Raw genomic sequence first — 25643 nt, forward strand, 5'->3', positions numbered from 1 at the left:
TTCTGAGAAAATGATTTCTATTATGAACATGAAACTATATCCAAAAATTATGGTTAAACTCAAAGTGGACGTATGTTTTCTAAAATGGTCATCTAGACGTTGTTCTTTCGACTGAAATGACTACCTTTACAAAAACGACTTGTAACTTATTTTTCTGACTATAAACCTATACTTTTTCTGTTTAGATTCATAAAATAGAGTTCAATATTAAACCATAGCAATTTTATTAACTTAAAACGGATTTAAAATGAAGAAGTTATGGGTAAAACAAGATTGGATAATTTTTCTCATTTTAGCTACGTGAAAATTGGTAACAAATCTATTCCAACCATAACTTAATCAACTTGTATTGTATATTATGTAATCTTGAGATACCATAGACACGTATACAATGTTTCGACCTATCATGTCGACACATCTATATATATTTCGGAACAACCATAGACACTCTATATGTGAATGTTGGAGTTAGCTATACAGGGTTGAGGTTGATTCCAAAATATATATAGTTTGAGTTGTGATCAATACTGAGATACGTATACACTGGGTCGTGGATTGATTCAAGATAATATTTATCGATTTATTTCTGTACATCTAACTGTGGACAACTAGTTGTAGGTTACTAACGAGGACAGCTGACTTAATAAACTTAAAACATCAAAATATATTAAAAGTGTTGTAAATATATTTTGAACATACTTTGATATATATGTATATATTGTTATAGGTTCGTGAATCAACCAGTGGCCAAGTCTTACTTCCCGACGAAGTAAAAATCTGTGAAAGTGAGTTATAGTCCCACTTTTAAAATCTAATATTTTTGGGATGAGAATACATGCAGGTTTTATAAATGATTTACAAAATAGACACAAGTACGTGAAACTACATTCTATGGTTGAATTATCGAAATCGAATATGCCCCTTTTTATTAAGTCTGGTAATCTAAGAATTAGGGAACAGACACCCTAATTGACGCGAATCCTAAAGATAGATCTATTGGGCCTAACAAACCCCATCCAAAGTACCGGATGCTTTAGTACTTCGAAATTTATATCATATCCGAAAGGTGTCCCGGAATGATGGGGATATTCTTATATATGCATCTTGTTAATGTCGGTTACCAGGTGTTCACCATATGAATGATTTTTATCTCTATGTTTGGGATGTGTATTGAAATATGAAATCTTGTGGTCTATTGTTACGATTTGATATATATAGGTTAAACCTATAACTCACCAACATTTTTGTTGACGTTTAAAGCATGTTTATTCTCAGATGAATACTAAGAGCTTCCGCTGTTGCATACTAAAATAAGGACAAGATTTGGAGTCCATGTTTGTATGATATTGTGTAAAAACTGCATTCAAGAAACTGATTTCGATGTAACATATTTGTATTGCAAACCATTATGTAATGGTCGTGTGTAAACAGGATATTTTAGATTATCATTATTTGATAATCTACGTAAAGCTTTTTAAACCTTTATTTATGAAATAAAGGTTATGGTTTGTTTTAAAAATGAATGCAGTCTTTGAAAAACGTCTCATATAGAGGTCAAAACCTCGCAACGAAATCAATTAATATGGAACGTTTTTAATCAATAAGAACGGGACATTTCAGTGTTTAAGTAACACTAATGGATGTTATGAACTCCGGCGGTCTTTCGAGTACCGTTCCCGTGTATGATCGGTTAACCATGGATGTGTGAATGTGTATTTAGCATATTAAATTATGAACTATATGCTATTGTTGGTTGCTAGCTTCTTGTGAATTGTGGATAGTAGTTTATGCATGATGTTTGTATGTTTGTCGAATTGCTAGCTCGTATGTGGTATTTTGTAAGTGATTGCAAGTAAGTAGGTTATATATGAACATGTATAATTATTGCATTCACTAAGCGTTAGCTTACCCCTCTCGTTATTTATCTTTTTAGATGCAGGTGCGAATAAGGGCAAAGGGGTTGTTGGGCACTAGATGTCCCTTGATGTTGCTTGTTGAAGCTTTTGAAGTTGGCCTAGCGTTTTGGGTAGTTTAGCCCCAAACCATGCTCGAAGTGTTGTTTGGATTAAAACTATCATTTTAATGGGTCGAACTTGTGTTAAACTTAGTTAATGGCCTTCGTGCCTTTTGTAAACATTTAGATTGTTGTATGTTTTAAATGGAACTTGGGGAATGGTTTACATCGTTTAATTGGCGCGTAAACGTGTATCATTTAAAAAAAAAAAAATTATTGCATGGAATACGGGTTGGGTTGTTTCAATTAAGCTTTATATGAAGAAATTAACATCCAAATATCTGATTCAATCGATGTACAGTAGCGTCTTCTTCATGAAGAACCTCGAAATTAAAATCGAGATCTGAGATGTGTTAGCTTATGATACCTTGATGAAAAGTGTTTCAAATCCATCCCAAAACACTCGAAAATTATCAACATGATCTGAATCGCCATATATCATCCGAATTTGAGCAATGAAATTTCTGTTGACTTTTGAATACAAACTTTGACCTCAAAATTCGAACTCGATAATTCGAATTAGGATCTGTAAAATTTCGAACACGATCACTTGATGAATTGAAACAGATCTGCACTTTTACATTTGTTCAAATCATCACGAATTAATCCGGAGCTCAAATCGGTTATCGTTTCGGTTAATGAAGAAATCGAACAAGTTGATGAAGAATCTGTTGATGTTGTATAGAATCAATGATGTACGAACATTAGGATTCTGATTTAGATCACTTATCACAGCTCAAATTGTAATAAGAATCATCATTGAATGATTAATGTAATTTTCCTCCATGAACTCGTTCGTACAGTAACTTGAATATTAATATGATTTGTTGAAATTCAGATATGAAAATGAATCTGATGCTTTTTTTTTTAATATTGTAATCTGATTTTGAATAATCTATAATGAAGATCGGAAAGTGTAATCCTGTAATGAATTGTGTTTGTGTTACTGATTTAATAAAGGGTGTTGGTTAATTGATTTGGTTTCTTGATTGGAAATTAGGGTTTATATTTTTTTAGGGATGAATTGGGGAGAAGTTAAGTAGATAAGGAAGGGGTAAAGGGAACAAAGAGGAAGAAAGACTAAATTACCCTCACATGTTTTGCACATGCTTGACTTAACGGCTGAAATTGATAGAAAGTAGACGGGGGGACGAGAGATGTACTCTTTTGATAGTTTAGGGACGAGGAGTGCACAAAAAAAAGAAAAAGGATAGGGAGTCAAAATCGATGTACAGTTCAGGGACGAGAAATGAGATTTTGTCTATACTAAATTAAAAGTATCATACACTTCGTAACTTTAAAAATACAAACATATATACCCATTTCGCATCCGTGCGTGATATTGTGCTATTACTCTTATAATATAGTATTCTAACTAGTCCGGACCGGCCCGCCGCATCAGATATTTAACGCAGTTTTATTTAAAGAAGGGAAAACGGACCATGAGTTATACTTCGTTGTTGGTGTCGTCGTATTTAGCGTTTTTTAAAATCTTTCCGGTTCGAACGTAGTAAGTTTCGTTTTATTGATAAAATTATTTCGAGCCTAATGGTGTTGGCGAAAAAATTTAACTCGCGTCGAGCAGGAAGATACGGGCTGTCGTTGTGTTTAGCGTTTTTTAAAAAGTGTCCGTTTCGAACGTAGTTAGTATCGTTTTGTTCATAAAATTATTTCGAGTTTGACGCCACCGCCGAAAAAATTTAACTCGTGCCGAGCGGAAAGACACGGGTTGTCGTTGTGTTTAGCGTTTTTTTAGAAGTGTCCGTTTCACGTATAGTTAGTCCCGTTGGGTTCCTAAGATTTTTCCGAGTTGAACGGTGGTCTCTGAAAAATTTAACTCGCACCCATCGAGAAGATAGGGGCCGTTATAAATTCGGGTGGAATTAGTTTCTTATATTTTAATTAAATTATATATTTACATTTTTTACCCAGTGTAAACTTGAGGGATCTTTGTGGGAATATATGTAAAGTTGAGGGACCTTTTGTAATATGAACACAAACATAAACTACATTAAGATTTAATTGAAACTACAAAAGGTTAATACTAATAAAATGTGGCCTAACCAAACCGCCTTTTTTCACTTTTTTTTCCAATTATACTAGTTTAATACCCGCGAATTCGCGGGCTTATGAAAGATGACTTTTAATATCAATAGATTATGACAGTTGACTTGTAATATCGATGTATTATAATTGTATGATGCGCAATCAACTTGTAGGACAATCATTTCAAATGTTTGTTAGAACCAATGTATGTTGAGATGAAGTAAAGGATCAAGGTAGTTTACATAAATTAAAAAAAAAAAGATAGAAGCAATATAGAAATGACAGGTCTGCGTATCACAATTAGTTGACTCATGTGTGCAACCAACACTGAGCCATGTGGGTCTGAACTACTTGGTTATAATATGCAGACTTCTTTTATTTGCTTTCTTAGCCAACTAACATGACCTGTTTGTCTATGAGCATTAAATATCGACTTATTGAAGTTACTTCACATCTACACATCGAGATGAAGTCATTAAATTATGTTGCTGTCAACAGTGTCAACTCAAATTAAAAATCTTGACAATGAGAGTAAAGTATGAACAAAGTTTCCTTCCAGCCTAGCTTGTGATACCGTGTAGTTATCGGAGAATAATTTAGGAATAGAAGTGGCAGGTTCAAACAACGTATTAGAATAATACAGTGATTACGGTCACATTCCACCTCTAACGGATTAAATAGTTATGATGATAACATTTTCCAAGTAAGTTATTCAAATGGGTCAAAAGTGACACAGTTATTGATAAATGCATTGACTATCCGCTTTATTGAAACAAGTATTTTCTCTCATTTCTAAGTACAACAATCATTCGTGGGATGTATGTAATATTACCAAATAGGGCGAGCTTCTATAGATTGTTAATTCATCCTTTCAACTTGTAGCCAGGTACCACTACATAAACATTTGGATTTGTCAAAATTACTCAATATTAGTCAAATGGACACTTCAACCCATACATGGGTCAGATTCATCTCAACATATGCCTAATACAACATAATCATGAACCTAAATAAAAAATGAAATCATTTTAACAATATTTTCATCACATAAAACACACATTAAACATTTTTATTATCTACCAAAATTCGAAACTGATTATAACCTGGTACTTGAGACAGATTATAAAAGATTAAAGAGGCAGATAACTAAACATAATGGTATCTGCATCAAACATTAAAGATTTAAGACTCGTCATTACCTGGAATACTTTATGATAGGTGGTTCAGCAAGCCAAATAAGTTTATACGTGCCTATAAAGTAAATTCAAGATCCCTTTATATAATCACATTAGATACAACAAAATACATTAAAAACAATGTAAGAAGTAGTTGCATACAAATTAAGGATAACATAACTAATAAATATGTTGTATGAATTCCTTATACACAACATTCTTTGTGGTATCTGAATTGTTACCTTGAGTACCCAAAAAACACAACTGCAGTAGCATTACGGAGAAGACCAACATGTAAGATAGAACAAATAGGTCTTCTACTTTATGCAGGTTCAACCATAACATCTTCACCACATAGGAACACTAATAAGTATAAAAAACACTGTAAACGGAAAAAAGCGCAAACTAAAAACAACATTAATGCATACTACATATCTCAACATTTCACTGAATAAAATTATGAGTTGTGTTATCAAATGAAAATTCTAACAAAATTTTAATAAGTTGACCTGTTCCAAACCATATTTAAGTGATTAAGGTACCTCTGAACCAATAACTAATTTAAGTATTGCCAACCATAGATGCAATATCTTTAGAACTGATACTTTCTAATTGAAACCCTTTTGTCCTCATGAATCATGCTTGGAGCATGTCAAACCCAAACGTAGTAATATTTCAGTCCATTATTCACATATAAATGAATCCATTTGCATTATCTATGCATCTTTGGTGAGCTACAATAAAAACTTAGAGGAGTCAATTCTAACAGGGGCACATAGATAGTCACCCATAGTGTATATGTAACACTTATTGCCCACTAAATAGGCTTATCTGTTGTTGTAAGTAAGGAAATTGTGTAATCAAACTAATCACATTTATGATTTACAACAAAATGGTGAAAAACATATATAAAATATAGCCAACCCACAATTAAAAAATACCAATTTTTACTTGGAGGCCTTACATCTAGTTGGCATATAAACTCGTTGTGGATTGTTTTCCTGTTGCTGATAGCATAAATGTGATTGTTTTCTTGTTGCTGTTTTTTTATCTAAAGACCTGTATCTCAACATCATTCAACGTTTACATAACCAAACCACTATTTGAGAGCTCAAATTCGATATAAGACGCACAAATGTTCCTATTCGGTTCATAGGTGGTCTAGAGTATAACCAAGTCAACACCTTTGGGTCTTCTTGGTTCGAGCTGTTTCTTGGCACAAGATCTAGCAGTTTTTTCATTCTTTAACTGGTCATTTCCGGTTGGGGTTCTCTCCAGAACCTGATATCGTGGATCAATCACGAGTTTCTTGAGTGCAATTGCGTTTTCAATAAAGTAAACAGCGAGTTCAAGGTCACTAGTACGACCGAAATATCCGACTATTTCCACCATCTCAAGGTGTTGATGAGGATGCTTAGCAGCGTGCCTTATCTTTCTTCTTCTCTTGGCTGGTGACATCCAGATTAGCTGTAACAATGATACAAAGACACGTGAGATATTTAGAGTTGGCAACTTTAACCCGATCATATACAAATGAGTCAATTTTGCCTTGTGATTTATCTCTAAAAGGGAAATAAATAAACTAAATTTTTAGCTAAATGGAAATGATTAGTAAACTAACCTATATTACATTACATTTAACTTCTTTAATGTACAACATTAGTAAACTACCTAGCCTATATTACATTACATTTTATAACTGAGGCAGCAATAAAAAGGTATCAAAATTTTAACTTCATTTCTTTGTTAAAAGTTAAAACCATGGTTTCAATGTTAAACTTTCATAAGTAAACCAACCAATGACTATGATGAGTAATTCCAGATAAAAACCTCGTCATACAGAGTGTTTCCCTGAATAAAAAGTATTGAAATTTTCAAGAAAATGTTTAAGGTTTATTGTTTAGAAAATAAATCATGCTGAAACAACAGAAGTATTGCAAACAACTGGATTAAGATTCAAGCAAAAACAACAAACTTTGATTATTGAAGCTCATGATTGGAGGTAGACAAAAACCTGTAGCACAAATCTCTGCAATTTCGGACATGCTTTTGCCAAAGACGTAAACTCAAGGAGACTATCATCATCCCATGCACCAATTTTCAATATCAATTGCCTGAGTTTTGGTAGTTCGGGGATACAAACAAACTTTACATCTTCCTGTACACAAGAACACCATAAATCAAAGGCAATTTTAAAGATACTCATTTCAGATATGGTATCTTGAGCTATTTACTTATAAACGGGTTTGTTTGTGGTTATATATAAAGATATATAGATAAAGCCTAAATGGGATATGAGATATGGGAAAGTTGGTCAATAAACTGAAAGCCATCAAAGTTGTGTTGTGGTCCAGGGGAAGGGGGTTTTACTTGGCCGTGCCCTTGGATCGGTTTCAAGGTTTCCTCCCGGGCAGCGATGGGGGCGGGGTTATTATCGTTGCATCGGCATAGTCGAAACGGGAGATGATCGCAACGGGTGGTTTAGTCCCCCTCGGGTGATCACAATCGTTGTTCAAAAAAAAAAAAAAAAGGACTGAAAGCCATCTAAGGTTTATTTATGTATTTATTTATTTTTTATTTTTGAAAGACAAGTATTTGGAATCACTAACGGGGGAATAACCCACACCCGATCATTTTCCACACACACGCGCGTTTTTTAGCGGAAACCCAAACCGCATTACAGGGACCCGATTCTTAAACCATCCCGAGGGGCAGGCGGAGCGGGTCAAAATCATGGAATGTTTTATATACCCTGAAATGTTTTAAGGGAGGGGACTCGAACTTGAGACCTCTCACCCCCACCCCCAGTCCCCCATCCAACACACAAAGTATTGGGTGTACCACTAGGCCACAAGGGCATGTACGACATCTAAGGTTTATATTTGGGATTTTTCCAACGACAACCCAAAAGGACGGTTACCAAACCGTACGACACCTTTAGACGCGTTAAAGACAGTCCTAAGGCATACCATTACTGCGTACAGTCTCCACAAGTGTTTTAGTTTAGATGTTAGATTAGTGTTCTAGTAAAATAGTTGTTGTATTTACAGATAACACAGTACCCATTTATTATTAGGGCCACCTGTACTACAACTTGTTTTGTGTGCCAACCTGACTCATACTAAAACCACCCGTTTTGACCCATCACCCGAACCATTCACATTTTTTTAAGACAATAAAAAGCACCTTGAAAACGACAAAACTAACCTCCGGACAGTAAATGTCCAATGTAAGAATCTGAAGGTGAGAAATGCAACATGATATCTGCCCAAACACATTATTTTCAAACCCCGAATACCATTCACCTATCGAAATTTCTTGCAGCCTTGGAACATCATCGAGTTTTATCGTAATCCCAAAGCCTAAATAGCGTAACGATTCGATATTTGAATCTATTATCTCAATTAGTTTAACTCCAAAACAGAAGACTATCTCAAGGTACTTCAAAACAAGAGCCTTCCCACTTATTTTGACATTGACCAAATCTCCTGATCCATGTATCGATAATTGTTGAAGAGCCGTACAATTGACTAGAATCTTTGATAAAGCTTCCTCACTCACATTTACACGTTTCAAATATAAATATTTGAGAAACTTTATTCCGATCTCTTTGCTGAAAACCGTTTTGGGAAAAGTCAAAGAGCGGCGTTTGGAAGTCAACCCAACACTTTTATCAAAAATCTTGATGGGGAGAACATAGTTTCGGGGCGTTTCACGTAACATCTCACAGTTCTCTAGTAAATCCAATTCTAGCTTTTGAGCTCTTTTGGATATAGCGAACTCTACCCATTTATCAATAGCACATTTAGAACTCTTATCGAAATCAAAACAAATCCTGAACTCATCAATGGTTTGAGCCTTATGTTGTCGGGTCACACGGTTCACCCAATTTATATACTTAGGCCTCTCTATAACCCTCAATTTCGAACCAACGGCTATTTTATCTAACTTATCATTAGCATCAAAATCTAGACAATCTGTTTGACACCATAAGTATCTCCATTTTGTTGACAGGTTACTAGTGGTTGCAGCTTCCTTAAGAGGCAGTTTTGATAATATAGATACAAGTATATCGTCTGGCATTCCGCTAATATAATCATTTGAATTAAAATCATTTTCTTGATCCCCCTCAACAATTCAACAAAAAATCATCTTAATTCCAAATTACAGTAACATAACTAAGATGAGTTGTACAATCAACCAATACAAACAAATACATGAATACATGAATTGAATTGAATTAAACAATAATTCAATAGTAAAATCAAGGTCAAATTACAACAATTAAGCAACAAAAAAACCTTCAATTAAACAAAAGCACAATAATTTTATTAAAATACAAAAGAAACTAGTACCTTTCTTCGACTGATTCGAGCCCTTTTCCTCATCTAAATATAAAAAATTAACACATAATTATAATTATAATTATGAACATGAATTTGAAACAGAAAGTAGTGATAAATTGGTGGATAGTATTTGAGGTTTTTGAGTTGGGTTCTGCGGCGGAATTATAACATTTTAAACCGATCTTCATTAGGGAAGCAAAAATTATTATCAAAGTCAAAGATACATTATATATGAGATGATCATGAATTTTACTTCTGGTCTAAAATGCCTGATAAACTAATGTAAAGATTTTAAAATTGTGTGTTGTAATTTATTGAAGGATATTTTAGAAAAAGAGAATGAAATGATGTTGAAAGAAGTAAAAATCATGTTGAATTTATAATCTCCCATTATGAAACAGTTGAAATTGATTTCATTATTTATTTACTCATTAGTCAAAGTAATTTAATCCAATAGTAAATATGTACAAAATTTATTTAGTTTATTATTATTTTTTCAACGGAAGTAGTAGTAGCAGCAGCATGTTCGCGATCATATGTCAACAACGCACATGTTAGGAGCAAATCCAAATCGCAACAACACTGTACGGTTGAAGGTTTTCTTTGGACACGATAAGACTGTCGTTCGTACAAGAAAAGATCGGGTGGGTGGGTTCCAACATCACGTTCGAACCTCGTCAGTAACTCCTAACCGCCTCTCAAAATAACTAGCACCAACACTAGTGAGCGTAGAGGTTTATCTAACTATAACTTCAACATCGACTTTCCTATATTTGTCTTCGCTTATTCGACTTGGATAAATGCTTTATAATATTTTATCAACGTCGGGCTCTTGCAACTTGATCTTCTCTACTATAACTGGTGAGTGGTATTATGTAATTTTCTTTGTAAGTTACCTGTAAAATGTGTGCTAAACAAACGCAACAGAGACAATAAATGTATCTAACAAGTGGGAGGTAACTACGTTTCACCACGGACACTTAGAATAACGATTATTTGATATGTATCTACAATTTGGAATTTTAAGTCGTTTGTGTGTTTTTTATAAATAAAAAAGATGTTACAAGGGTAGTAGTGAAATTACAAAATTATTTGATGATATAATAATGCTGATTTATTAATTAACAACAATATTTAATATAGTTCCTTTTTAAATAAAACCTAAAACATGATTATATAAAAAAATAAGCGGAAAATATGTAAATAAAAAAATTATCTCACATGATCGAACATGGAAAACACATGTAAGGAGAATTACACAGGCTCAAACCTGAGAATATCGACTTTAACCGTTGGACTAGAATTACATTATATCTATCTATCTATCTATCTATCTATCTATCTATCTATCTATACATATTATAAAGCACGTGCGTTTATGCTGACGTGTCACCTCCTGATTAATTCTGTCACATGTCATTTTATCGTTTATTACTATATGTTAATTGATTTTCTCAAATAAGGAAAGTATTCTATTCTAAATTCAATACAGTTACTTAAATAATAAATGTGACAATATTATTATTAGCTATTATCATGTATACACATAAAAAAAATAGTAAACAAGATTTGCATCCTACTAGAGAAGATTATATTTAAGCATAAATTGTACTCCGTGACACATGTGTGTGTGAAATAAATAAATAAACTTTCAATGATATATATTTATAGTTATATAACTTAAATTAAATATATAATTAAATATCTATATTAAATACAATATATGATAATTAAATAAACTTAAAGTATATCAAATTTTTTGATATTTGCGGATACGTATTTTAACGGATGAGCTCATAATCATATCATTATATGTTTAAGAAACTGTGTGACATTATAGATAAATAAACTTTTAATAAAATTCCGTTATATACATGATTTAAATAAACAATCAAATATCTATTAATTACAAAATATGATATTTAAATAAACTTAGAGTAAATCAAACTTTTTTTGCATTTGCGGACATGTATTTTTAACGGACGAGCTTACAAATGTATCACTATATGTTCAAGAAACTGTGCGACAATGAATGAGAACTATTGATTGTTGTATTGTTTTATACTCATGATATCAATAATAAAGGGGTATTTCATTGTAATTGTATTATACATTTGATTAGTATCAATACTAACACTATCGAAACTAATTTATATAATTATTGTGCAACACACAGGCTCATAAAACTAGTTTATGATACATCTGTTATTTTACGTATTTCTTGGTTAAGGAATCGTAAATATACGTTTATTAGGTTCCAATATCGGTCTCAGGCGGAAGAGGCTTATAAAGAGATGAACGGTTGCGTACTAAACGGTATTCGTATTGTCGTGGGGTATGCAAAAATAGAGATGAGGATCAAAAGCTTTAATATAAAACAAAAAAAAAGATAACGCTTCTAATAAACTTTAGATTGGGTATTATGAACCTGATGAAGAACTTGTCCAGACTTTGGGGCGTTTCATTATGCTAATTGATCGAATGACTATATGTAAAGAAAAGGTTTTACGGTGGCTAAAAATAGGAACATCTTAATCTCCTCTTTAAGCGTTTGGGGCATTTATGAATGTATAGTCCAATGTGTCAATTATGATGGTTTTGCAAGGGCAATGCAGGGCTCGGGCATGGGAGATGATGACTTCTTGGCGGTTCAATCTATGAAGGATAGAAAAGGAATCTTCTCAAGATTCACTTAGTTAAAATTACAGAGCCTTCCTTACGAATGCGGATTGGTTGACAATGTCATTGCTATATGTAATAATTACGGTAACATGTTATGTGTTGATCGGTCAACTCATAAGAAAACTCAATTCTGTTTTTCATATGTTTTCATGGAGGTTCACGATCCAGGCCATATTCAAGAGTATTAATTTACTAGATTCAAGCATTCAAAGTCTTATAAAATATGGTGAAAGAAAATAAGGACAATGTGGTCAATGATGCTTTATTTTTGGATCTTAATATACAGTGTTTTAATGTTGAGATTACCAAACTGTATGCTGCTAATCTTGATCCAAGCAGGTTACCTGAGTTTGTTGACCAAACTAATCCCGATGAAGACTTATCGGAGGGCGGCAACTTGATTTCAAATTTTGAATCAGTTGAGCAGGTTTGTTGTGCAAAGGGGGAAACATAAAAAGGATTTTTTACCTGCCTCGATGAATGAGGAGGAGTTTGCTAATGACATTTACCAAAACATGATGCAAATCTTTAAAAACTTCCAAAAAGATCCTTTGTCTTTTACAAACTCTAAAAGTAACAAAGTGGAGGTTATTTTACAAAAAGTACTCTAGTACATTCACTTTCTAATGAAACTAATACATTGTGATGACCCGTCCAAATCCATTTGGACGAATACATCATTCATTGATTTCATACTGAGGTTTTGACCTCTATATGATATGTTTTGTAAACATTGCATTCTTTTGAAAAGGCACACCATAAATGAGTATATATAAATCCAAGGTTTTCGACGTCTGATGATTTCTACGTATAGACAATCACCGTATATAATAGTTTACAATACAACATCCGTTGACAATGCAGTCAAAATAAGATACATGGTGATGATTTTGTGAATGCAAAGTTTTCTTGAATAAAGCATGTATAACTCCATGCACATAGCTTGTATAACGTATAAGCAAACAGCGAAAAACTTCTAGGAACCTGAGAATAAACATGCTTAAAAGTGTCAACACAAAGGTTGGTGAGTTCATAGTTTTAATGTTGCGCATAATCTATATATAAAGGTGGATCACAAGATTTCAGTTGTTTCATCCAGAAACATTTATCAAAATATTCTACGAAATTGAGCACCCTGGTAACTAAACTTTAACGTTATAATAAGTACCCATATTTTAACATACATGCAACCAACATGTACAATACACGTAAACCAACGTGTACTATGTGATGACCCGGAAATTTCCGATCAAATTTAAACTTTAATCTTTATATGTTCCCGACACGATAAGCAAATCTGCAATGTTGAGTCTCGAAAATTTTGAAATCTATATTCATGTAATCAATTACCCCTTGACTGTACTCGACGATTCACGAACAATTAATTGTAAACAGATATGTGTGTATGTATATATAAATAATAATTCGAAATATAATTTGAAGTATTATATGTTGTTGTTATTAAAGAGTAATAAAATAAAATATGATATTATAATAATTATTATTTAAAATATATCTCTATATATAAATAAAGTATATTAAAAATAAATATTAAATGATTGTATTACTCGTTTGATGTTTCGATTGATATTAAGCAACTTAAGTTTAAACTTATGTAATTTTAAAATAAACGATGATTCGAAAATGAGTTCTATAAATTTTAGACTTACTAAAAATGTATTTAGGATCTAGTTATTTAATTTTAACACTTTTTATATTTTACCCAAAAATGAGAGGGACAGTTGGTGTAATTTTTATTTAATAACTAATGACCAAATTTTATGTCATAATGACTAAAATAAATAAATATAGTTAATTTAAAAATATGGGATTTTTCTGAAGACTTTTTATTCGCCACTGAGTGAACAACGGGACACGATATAATAGTCCGTGAAAACCGTCGGTAGAAAACTCCAAGACACTGACTGCTCTACTGTGTGGCATCTCAATTCTTCCACATTTTGAATTAGAGAATCATTATTATATTATTATTATTAAATTATTTAGTCACTATTTTTGTTCACTTCTCCTCACACTTCGAATATTACGGAGTATATATCATATACTTATGCATATTGAAATGCAATGCACACATCCCATCCTTGAACACTCAAACCCCACCTTATTCCTTTCTTTTCTGTAGACAACACACATACCCACTACATGATTCATGATTCATATTACTAGTATTTTATATTACTTAAATTACTATCTATCTATTGATATATATAAATATATACATACACCAAGATAGATTCCACACAATCAACTCACTATCACTTTCTGTTTTCAATCAATTCAACTACAATATTGAAATCACTAATTGATAGACACTATTTTCTTTCAATCAATATCTAAATATCTCTATATATACATACACGTCCACATATGATCATGCACCAACCATATTTTTCTCTTCTTTGCCTCTATTACCTCTTTTTCTTGCAACTTCTAAATATATATATTTTTTTACTTCTGCAAACAAGACCCACTTCGTGACTACTACTATTCTAGTTCTATCTGCATTCGATAACAACCCAAGTTCAAATGCGACTATCATTGAACCACCAATCGTCACCCAAGAACCACCACAAACCACTAACTTAACTATCATTTTGTTTGCCATAGTTCCTACCCGAAGACGACAACTCGAAACCCTCATGGAACCCACCATCATCTTCGTGATGTACTACTACTGTTTCATGTTCAAATCCCATCACCACCACAATCTCACCCTTAAGAACCGTCACCCAAAACCCATGAGCCTGCTACTATTTTCCTGTCCAACCACACCCGATCAAACCTTCACCATCCCATTTAAATTATTTTGATTTTCTGTTTCTCTTCATGCTCGAAACAGCCACCACAACAAACTGTTATTACTCGTCTTTGCTGTTTCCATTTTCTATTTTTCTGTTACCTCGAGACACCACCTGCAACTTCTAATGTTCGTTTCTATTTTCTATTCGAGTATTGTCGTTGCTACTTGTTATTCAATTACAAACCCACTTATATTTGCAACCAATATTACTACTACTTCTTGCTCGATCCCCACTTATTACTATTGCTGTTTTTCGTTCCAACAAACACCTTCATCTTCTTCATATTCTCTGCTAGACCAAACCCATCACCATAACCACCATCGATAACCATTATAAACCTCACGAATACACCAATAAACCTGTTTTTGTTATCAATAAAACCGCTACTGTTTCTATGATATAAAGAACGATGAAGATGTATTAGATGATGGTGATGATACAAGAATACGACGATATGTGTTGTTTCGTGAATTAATTATATTTAAAGTTCGACTAAAAACCCAACAAACCAATAATTATCTTGATGATATTCGATACCTTCCGTTTTCGATCGTGTACCCACACCACAAAACTGAGAAACCTGTTGCCACCCATCGATGCCTTATGTCCTCCTAATACCGACGGTTGAATGATCACGATCACATACCTGTGTTTTAGATATTAGGATTTGTTAAATTTATTGTTATTATATTTATAATTATAATTATTATAAATATAAACTGGGTTTCAAAATCGGATCTTTCGGTTGGGCTAGAAAATTTGGGCCGGGGTAATTATTTGTTGTTTGGGCTGTATTAAATCTTAGTTGGGCTGTTATGATTTTCGTTGGGATTTGTTCGATTAAAGTTTTGAGAGGAATATGATGAAAACGGAACATGGGATAAAAGGATTTAATCCGGAAAGCTAGTAAGAAAAGTAAGCAACAGAGGAAGGGTAAAGGGTGTTAGCGGGTGGGCGAGAGGTTGCAGGTTCGAGCATGGGCTATGGCATTTATTTTTAGGATTTCTTTGAAGGTAGTCTCCTTTTATATTATTATTATTATTATTATTATTATTATTATTATTATTATTATTATTATTATTATTATTATTAGTTTTGTACGTATTATTATTATGAGTATTATTATTATAACCTTTATTGTTAATCTTATTTTACATAAAAATTATTACTAGTATTATCATTATTATCGTTAGCATTAAAAAGTGATTAATACAATTGTAAGTATTGTTATTATTATCATTATAAGGATATTACGACTTTTTACTTACTATTATTATTATTATCATTATTCTAAAATGAGTATTATTATTATTATTATTATTAATAAAACTACTTATATTATTATTATAAAGATATCATGACTTTTGGTTATTTAATGGTATTATTTTAACCAAATAAATATTAATTACATAAAGAAAATATCTAATACATATAATCTAACTCTATTATTATTTTATAATAAGTAAGATATATAAGTTATTAATTGAAAAGCATAAATCACTTAAATAATAAGTATAGCACTAATAATATATAAATTCGTTCGATTACGAGTATATGTGTTAATGTACATATAAATGGTATAGGTTCGTGAGTTCGGGGCCAAACCCTGCATTATTCAATGTCGTTATATGTATTTTTACTACAAAATACATTAAGTGAGTTTCATTAATCCCTTTTTAAATGCTTTTGCAATATATATTTTTGGGACTGAGAATTACATGCGCTGCTTTTATAAATGTTTTACGAAATAGACACAAGTAATCGAAACTACATTATATGGTTGAATGATCGAAATCGAATATGCCCCTTTTTATTAAGTCTGGTAATCTAAGAATTAGGGAACAGACACCCTAATTGATGCGAATCCTAAAGATAGATCTATCGGGCTCAACAAGCCCCATCCAAAGTACCGGATGCTTTAGTACTTCGAAATTTATATCATGTCCGAAGGAGGATCCCGGAATGATGGGGATATTCTTATATGCATATTGTGAATGTCGATTACCAGGTGTTCAATCCATATGAATGATATTTTTGTCTCTATGCATGGGACGTATGTTTATGAGAAATGGAAATATGAAATCTTGTGGTCTATTAAAATTATGAAATGATTATTTATGATAAACTAATGAACTCACCAACCTTTTGGTTGACACTTGAAAGCATATTTATTCTCAGGTACGAAAGAAATCTTCCGCTGTGCATTTGCTCATTTTATAGATATTACTTGGAGTCATTCATGGCATATTTCAAAAGACGTTGCATTCGAGTCGTCGAGTTCATCAAGATTATTATTAAGTCAATTATAGTTGGATATATTATGAAATGGTATGCATGCCTGTCAACTTTCGATGAAATGAAAGATTGTCTTTTCAAAAATGAATGTAATGTTTGTAAAATGTATCATATAGAGGTCAAGTACCTCGCAATGTAATCAACTGTTGTGAATCGTTTATAATCGATATGGACTTTGTCCGGATGGATTAGGACGGGTCTTCACAGTTGGTATCAGAGCAGAGGTCTTAGCGAACCAGGTCTGCATTAGTGTGTCTAACTGATAAGTCATTAGGAGGCATTAGTGAGTCTGGACTTCGACCGTGTCTGCATGTCAAAAGTTTTGCTTATCATTTCTAGTCGGAAATCATCTGCTTATCATCCTTAGGAAATTACCTGCTTATCATTCTTAGTCTAGACATGTCTTACTGCCTCTATTGCGTAGAAAGTGTATAGATAAATTTATATCTTAGCGTATCTGTTATTGTTACCTTTGCCTGACATCTTCCGTAGATTTCTCCGTAACTTATGGGATTTTAGTATTATATATGCATATGTAAATTATGTATTGCAGAGTACTAATCTACATCCAATAATCTATTTCTTATCGAAAATCCTTCATCTGATCGTACGAGATGAATCCCTCAACCAGTTCGAGTCCCTCAGATTCTGATAGCTATTCCGATAGTTATTCCGATAGTTATTCTGACATTGATGTTCACCTAAGCTCTGGAAGCCGCGTCACCAGAATGAATAAGCCAATCAACCATCTCCAATTCATCTGATGAGTTCGTAGTCGACTTAGTCAATGGAGATGCGCAGAAGGCAATCCCTTCCACCAACCGAATTCACCTCTTGATAATGAACCTGAAGCGTTTACCGGCGAACCTGTTCGAGACACCATTTTCAGTCTCATTTCCAGGGTGACTCGACAAGATTATATTCTATCCACAATTCTGAACCTTATTCATCCGCTCGTTCCGACCGACAAACATCCGGGAGTAACAAGTCAGCGAACTTCGTGCTCGAGTTGTAGCCTTGGAAAATATGGTGCAAAATTTACCAGCTTCAGTAAGATCATCGGCACCAACAGTATCATCAGTAACAGCACCAGTACCATCAACAATACATGCTTCAATATCATCATCTGTACTTTGAGTATGATCTTCGTTCTACGTATTGTTCTACCTCATTTATCTTCGTTCGACATGACGAATATGTAATCTCTAAAGTTTTAGAGATTATTTATTCTAGTTCCAACCGAAAAGCAAATGAGTTTAATATCATATTAACTCATTAAATCCATGAATACATCTGAAGAAAATATATATGTATATATGTTTTCATAAAGGTTGTAATTAAAAAAAAATTCTCTTGTACAAACTGTTAATGGTGAAAATATTTTAACGGGTAGGTAATACCCGAGGAATATTTAAATTTCACATTAATAAGTTACATTGTACGTTCTTCGAGTCTGTTTCAACAGTCATTTACTATCCTACTTACATCCACCGATATACGAATCTGTTCACCACAGAATAATCATTTTCATTCAATTTTATATTTGGATTTTGACCTATCAAAATCCAACAAGTGGCATAATGAAGAAAACATTGGACAAAAAAATAAAATTTATTAGAAATAAACAAATTAATTATGAGAAATTTTGTTAAGAATCCACACTAACAAATTCCTATCTAACTGTTCCTTGCTAACTGTTAATTCATTATTACATTCTAATTATCGCAATTTATTTTATCGCAATTTAATTCTCGCAATTTTATTTATTGTCATTTAATTTCTGTTATTTACTTTACGCACTTTATTTATCATCATTTATTTTCTGTTATTTATTTTACGCACTTTAAATATCGGGACACGTATACAAGGTTTTGACATATCATATCGACGCATCTATATATATTATTTGGAATCACCATAGACACTCTATATGTAGTAATGATCGAGTTCTCTATACAGGGTTGAGGTTGATTCTATAATAATATATATACTTTGAGTTGTGATAGAGTCTGAGACATGTACACAGGTCACGATACGTATTAATTAATTCGAATATTATATATTAAATTGTATATGAATTATTGGACTGTCAATCGTGGACTATCGATTGTGGACTAATAACATTGGATAATTAAAATGAATTAAAATATTGATTATAACATATGAAACTAATCAATTCTTCAAGTTTGCCACTTGATTTCATCTTAAACCTTAATTGTATCTTGACGATTCCAATCTGCATTCAAACTTTCATAATTCTTGAAGACACCTCAATCGATAGGATGAATCAACCGCACTTCATCTACGGAAGGAAAGATTTGTGCATATAATTATGCACCTGAGAAACTCTCGGCAACTGAGTAAAAGTTTAACACGTAGCCGCGTCAGATCCTTTGGCATTTATTAACAAAAATAACTTTGCAATCCCTTTTCAAAGTAGCCAATTTTGTCACAGCTCCAGCAAGTCAACTTCGAGTTTTCATTCGAAGTAGCCTTACTATAATCCTGATATATACAATTACCCTTTTGATAATGGAGAATTCTTTTATATTCCACCATATTACCAGAAGACGTACCAGCAACCTCGTTGTTGTTTTTTTTTTTTTTTTTGGCTTAAATCTCTCTGACAAATCATTATATTTATTCATTGAAACCCTATCATATACTCATCCGCATCTTGTAACGAGAACTGCCATAACAGTTACTGAGAATCAGCGATCAGTGCTTTGAAAACTCACAGCATATCTACATCAACAGTTATATGTACGACATTTATCTCTTAGAATTATGATCTCTTATTCTGAAATTCTGAAAAGCACTCAGTCACAAATCAATACTCTGAATGTTGAAAAAGCTGAATGAAGTAGCAGAAACCATAGACAACCGTAAAACGACCTTAATCATCGAAAGTTTGATGATAAAGAATAGTATGTTGGAAAAGCTCAGAAAAGTTGGAACTGGAAAATGGATTGAGCTAACCATGAAGAAGACCAAAGACAAATACAAGGACCAAACCCTATATTCAAAGAATCCAGGTAATTCTGGATCCGATGAAATCTTTAGAGAATATCCTGCTCCGAAGTCATGTTAAAATCTTGCGGAAAATTTTTCCTCATCAACCATCGAACTTAGAAATTCCAAAATATCATCATCAATATCTTCGATATTTCTGAGGATATTTTCATAAATATTCTCGTCTGAAATTATATACCTCCTCGTGCTTCCTGTGTATCATTATATTGGAAACATTCAATAGAAAATTTAGTACCGAAAATCAGATTATGCGAAACTATGAAGAAAGCCGTGGACAAATCACAAAGAATAAGTTTGACTACAAAGAATCCAAATGATTCAATGTCTGCTAAAGTCTTTAGTGAATATCTTGCTCCTTACTCTAAACCCTTGTAGATAATAATTTCTATCATCCTCTGATCTTAAATATTCAAAGATATTATCGTATCTTTCATTATAAATATCCTCGATATTTTTGAATATATTTTCATAACTAATCTTATCTGAAATCATTTATCTCTTTGAGATATCAGTGTTACATCATATAGAAACTGTTAGTTTCTATATTCTGTAAACTTTCGAGCTTAAAATATGAATGTTATTGAAGTAATGCTGGGAACTGATGCATGAGTTAGTATAATATAATGACACTTGATCAACGTGATTATATTATAGTAAGTCATGCTGAGTTTCTAAATGGAACATGATGATTCACAAGATTATAACGTCATCATGTGCCATGTTACATAACTCTTTCATTCTGCTCAAACTTCTGAACATATCAAGAAAATATATTCTTGATAGTTCTATTCTCAGTAATTCAGGTAATTTGACAAAACAAATCGTGTTACTACCTTTCCTTTCTACCTTGTATATTATGATAATTCGAAACTCCATACCTATGAATTCTGGACCGTTACTTGCGAAAAGTAAACAAAAGCATGAAGCTCCGAAATAGAAAGGGGGTATAAATTGCAGCAAATAAGAGAGCGCGTTAACGGTGGATGATAATAATTATAGGAGACAGAAATAGGGACATTGAAATATAAGGGGAGGTATAAAGCCTAATAACAACACGGAAATTACAGACTGTGTATATCAATGTTTATCGTAACATAAAGACACGGGAGAATTAAAAACACTATAACCCCAAGGTCGAAGTAAAAGAAAACAGATTCCTCCGGTGGAAGTTGGAAAAGGAGAATGATTGTTGCACTAGTCAGGATAAGGACAAGGATCGGAACTGGATTAAGCATTTTCATAGTCTTTTGAATGTATGAATTAAGATAGAAAAATATAGGAATGGTGAGAATAATGGAACGGAAGAGTTTAATTTATAATGGAAATATCAGACAGAGTAATCGAGGTAGATCATGTATTTAATTATAGAGATTTTAATTTCCTTACTCGCCAAAGAATCAAATCTTTTAGATTTCGAAGATTTTCTTTAAATCCCTTGAATTCCGGAATTCAACCAAGACTACGTCAAAAGTTAAGACGCATCTTATTATTATTATTTTTATTTCAACCCTAACTCTGTTAAAAGTTAAGACGAATCTTTATTTATCCTATTTCAATCTTTTGTGATAATTTCACTCGTACGCTTCGAATAATTGAGTTGTTTTATTCAAATCACCTGATAGTGATAAAACTTTAATTATTGACTCATATTCGTCATGAAAACATTTTTATTGTTAGCCATGACCACCACACTCAAATTTCAGGATGAAATTTCTGTAACGGGTAGGTACTGTGATGACCCGGAAATTTTTGATCAAATTTAAACTTTAATCTTTATATGTTCCCGACACGATAAGCAAATCTGCAATGTTGAGTCTCGAAAATTTTGAAATCTATATTCATGTAATCAATTACCCCTTGACTGTACTCGACGATTCACGAACAATTAATTGTAAACAGATATGTGTGTATGTATATATAAATAATAATTCGAAATATAATTTGAAGTATTATATGTTGTTGTTATTAAAGAGTAATAAAATAAAAATATGATATTATAAAAATTATTATTTAAAATATATCTCTATATATAAATAAAGTATATTAAAAATAAATATTAAATGATTGTATTACTCGTTTGATGTTTCGATTGATATTAAGCAAGTTAAGTTTAAACTTATGTAATTTTAAAATAAACGATGATTCAAAAATGAGTTCTATAAATTTTAGACTTACTAAAAATGTATTTAGGATCTAGTTATTTAATTTTAACACTTTTTATATTTTACCCAAAAATGAGAGGGACAGTTGGTGTAATTTTTATTTAATAACTAATGACCAAATTTTATGTCATAATGACTAAAATAAATAAATATAGTTAATTTAAAAATATGAGATTTTTCTGAAGACTTTTTATTCGCCACTGAGTGAACAACGGGGCACGATATAATAGTCCGTAAAAACCGTCGGTAGAAAACTCCAAGACACTGACTGCTCTACTGTGTGGCATCTCAATTCTTCCACATTTTGAATTAGAGAATCATTATTATATTATTATTATTAAATTATTTAGTCACTATTTTTGTTCACTTCTCCTCACACTTCGAATATTACGGAGTATATATCATATACTTATGCATATTGAAATGCAATGCACACATCCCATCCTTGAACACTCAAACCCCACCTTATTCCTTTCTTTTCTGTAGACAACACACATACCCACTACATGATTCATGATTCATATTACTAGTATATTTATATTACTTAAATTACTATCTATCTATTGATATATATAAATATATACATACACCAAGATAGATTCCACATATGATCATGCACCAACCATATTTTTCTCTTCTTTACCTCTATTACCTCTTTTTCTTGCAACTTCTAAATATATATTTTTTTTTACTTCTGCAAACAAGACCCACTTCGTGACTACTACTATTCTAGTTCTATCTGCATTCGACAACAACCCAAGTTCAAACGTGACTATCATTGAACCACCAATCGTCACCCAAGAACCACCACAAACCACTAACTTAACTATCATTTTGTTTGCCATAGTTCCTACCCGAAGACGACAACTCGAAACCCTCATGGAAGCCACCATCATCTTCGTGATGTACTACTACTGTTTCATGTTCAAATCCCATCACCACCACAATCTCACCCTTAAGAACCGTCACCCAAAACCCATGAGCCTGCTACTATTTTCCTGTCCAACCACACCCGATCAAACCTTCACCATCCCATTTAAATTATTTTGATTTTCTATTTCTCTTCATGCTCGAAACAGCCACCACAACAAACTGTTATTACTCGTCTTTGCTGTTTCCATTTTCTATTTTTCTGTTACCTCGAGACACCACCTGCAACTTCTAATGTTCGTTTCTATTTTCTATTCGAGTATTGTCGTTGCTACTTATTATTCAATTACAAACCCACTTATATTTGCAACCAATATTACTACTACTTCTTGCTCGATCCCCACTTATTACTATTGCTGTTTTTCGTTCCAACAAACACCTTCATCTTCTTCATATTCTCTGCTAGACCAAACCCATCACCATAACCACCATCGACAACCATTATAAACCTCATGAATACACCAATAAACCTGTTTTTGTTATCAATAAAACCGCTACTGTTTCTATGATATAAAAAACGATGATGATGTATTAGATGATGGTGATGATACAAGAATACGACGATATGTGTTGTTTCGTGAATTAATTATATTTAAAGTTCAACTAAAAACCCAACAAACCAATAATTATCTTGATGATATTCGATACCTTCCATTTTCGATCGTGTACCCACACCACAAAACTGAGAAACCTGTTGCCACCCATCGATGCCTTCTGTCCTCCTAATACCGACGGTTGAATGATCACGATCACGTACCTGTGTTTTAGATATTAGGATTTGTTATATTTATTGTTATTATATTTATAATTATAATTATTATAAATATAAACTGGGTTTCAAAAGCGGATCTTTCGGTTGGGCTAGAAAATTTGGGCCGGAGTAATTATTTGTTGTTTGGGCTGTATTAAATCTTAGTTAGGCTGTTATGATTTTCGTTGGGATTTGTTCGATTAAAGTTTTGAGAGGAATATGATGAAAACGGAACATGGGATAAAAGGATTTAATCCGGAAAGCTAGTAAGAAAAGTAAGCAACAGAGGAAGGGTAAAGGGTGTTAGCGGGTGGGCGAGAGGTTGCAGGTTCGAGCCTGGGCTATGGCATTTATTTTTAGGATTTCTTTGAAGGTAGTCTCCTTTTATATTATTATTATTATTATTATTATTATTATTATTATTATTATTATTATTATTATTATTATTATTATTATTATTATTATTATTATTAGTTTTGTAAGTATTATTATTATGAGTATTATTATTATAACCTTTATTGTTAATCTTATTTTACATAAAAATTATTACTAGTATTATCATTATTATCATTAGCATTAAAAAGTGATTAATACAATTGTAAGTATTGTTATTATTATCATTATAAGGATATTACAACTTTTTACTTACTATTATTATTATTATTATCATTATTCCAAAATGAGTATTATTATTATTATTATTATCATTATTCCAAAATGAGTATTATTATTATTATTATTAATAAAACTACTTATATTATTATTATAAAGATATCATGACTTTTGGTTATTTAATGGTATTATTTTAACCAAATAAATATTAATTACATAAAGAAAATATCTAATACATATAATCTAACTCTATTATTATTTTATAATAAGTAAGATATATAAGTTATTAATTGAAAAGCATAAATCACTTAAATAATAAGTATAGCACTAATAATATATAAATTCGTTCGATTACGAGTATATGTGTTAATGTACATATAAATGGTATAGGTTCGTGAGTTCGGGGCCAAACCCTGCATTATTCAATGTCGTTATATATATTTTTACTACAAAATACATTAAGTGAGTTTCATTAATCCCTTTTTAAATGCTTTTGCAATATATATTTTTGGGACTGAGAATTACATGCGCTGCTTTTATAAATGTTTTACGAAATAGACACAAGTAATCGAAACTACATTATATGGTTGAATGATCGAAATCGAATATGCCCCTTTTTATTAAGTCTGGTAATCTAAGAATTAGGGAACAGACACCCTAATTGACGCGAATCCTAAAGATAGATCTATCGGGCTCAACAAGCCCCATCCAAAGTACCGGATGCTTTAGTACTTTGAAATTTATATCATGTCCGAAGGAGGATCCCGGAATGATG

General features: G+C 32.1%; 1 protein-coding gene across 1 annotated transcript; it reads right to left on the reverse strand.

The window, feature by feature from the left end:
- Positions 1-6205: 6205 nt before the first annotated feature.
- LOC139843577 (F-box/FBD/LRR-repeat protein At5g22700-like) lies at positions 6206-9762 on the reverse strand. Its single transcript, XM_071833688.1, has 4 exons — positions 9591-9762; positions 8443-9363; positions 7250-7393; positions 6206-6702 (listed from the first exon to the last, which is right to left on the reverse strand). The coding sequence occupies exons 1-4, from the start codon at positions 9621-9623 to the stop codon at positions 6397-6399; spliced, it is 1404 nt and encodes a 467-aa protein (XP_071689789.1). The 5' UTR covers positions 9624-9762; the 3' UTR covers positions 6206-6396.
- Between the last annotated feature and the right edge of the window lie 15881 nt (positions 9763-25643).

Source organism: Rutidosis leptorrhynchoides, chromosome 4 (genome assembly GCF_046630445.1).
Source record: "Rutidosis leptorrhynchoides isolate AG116_Rl617_1_P2 chromosome 4, CSIRO_AGI_Rlap_v1, whole genome shotgun sequence".
Lineage (NCBI taxonomy): Eukaryota > Viridiplantae > Streptophyta > Magnoliopsida > Asterales > Asteraceae > Rutidosis > Rutidosis leptorrhynchoides.

Coding starts and splice junctions, on each gene's coding strand:
- LOC139843577 (XM_071833688.1), bottom strand. CDS start 9,623: ATGAGGAAAAGGGCTCGAATCAGTCGAAGAAAG. Junction 9,364..9,590: donor CTCGAATCAGTCGAAGAAAG/GTACTAGTTTCT, acceptor TGAATTGTTGAG/GGGGATCAAGAAAATGATTT. Junction 7,394..8,442: donor TGGACATTTACTGTCCGGAG/GTTAGTTTTGTC, acceptor TCTTGTGTACAG/GAAGATGTAAAGTTTGTTTG.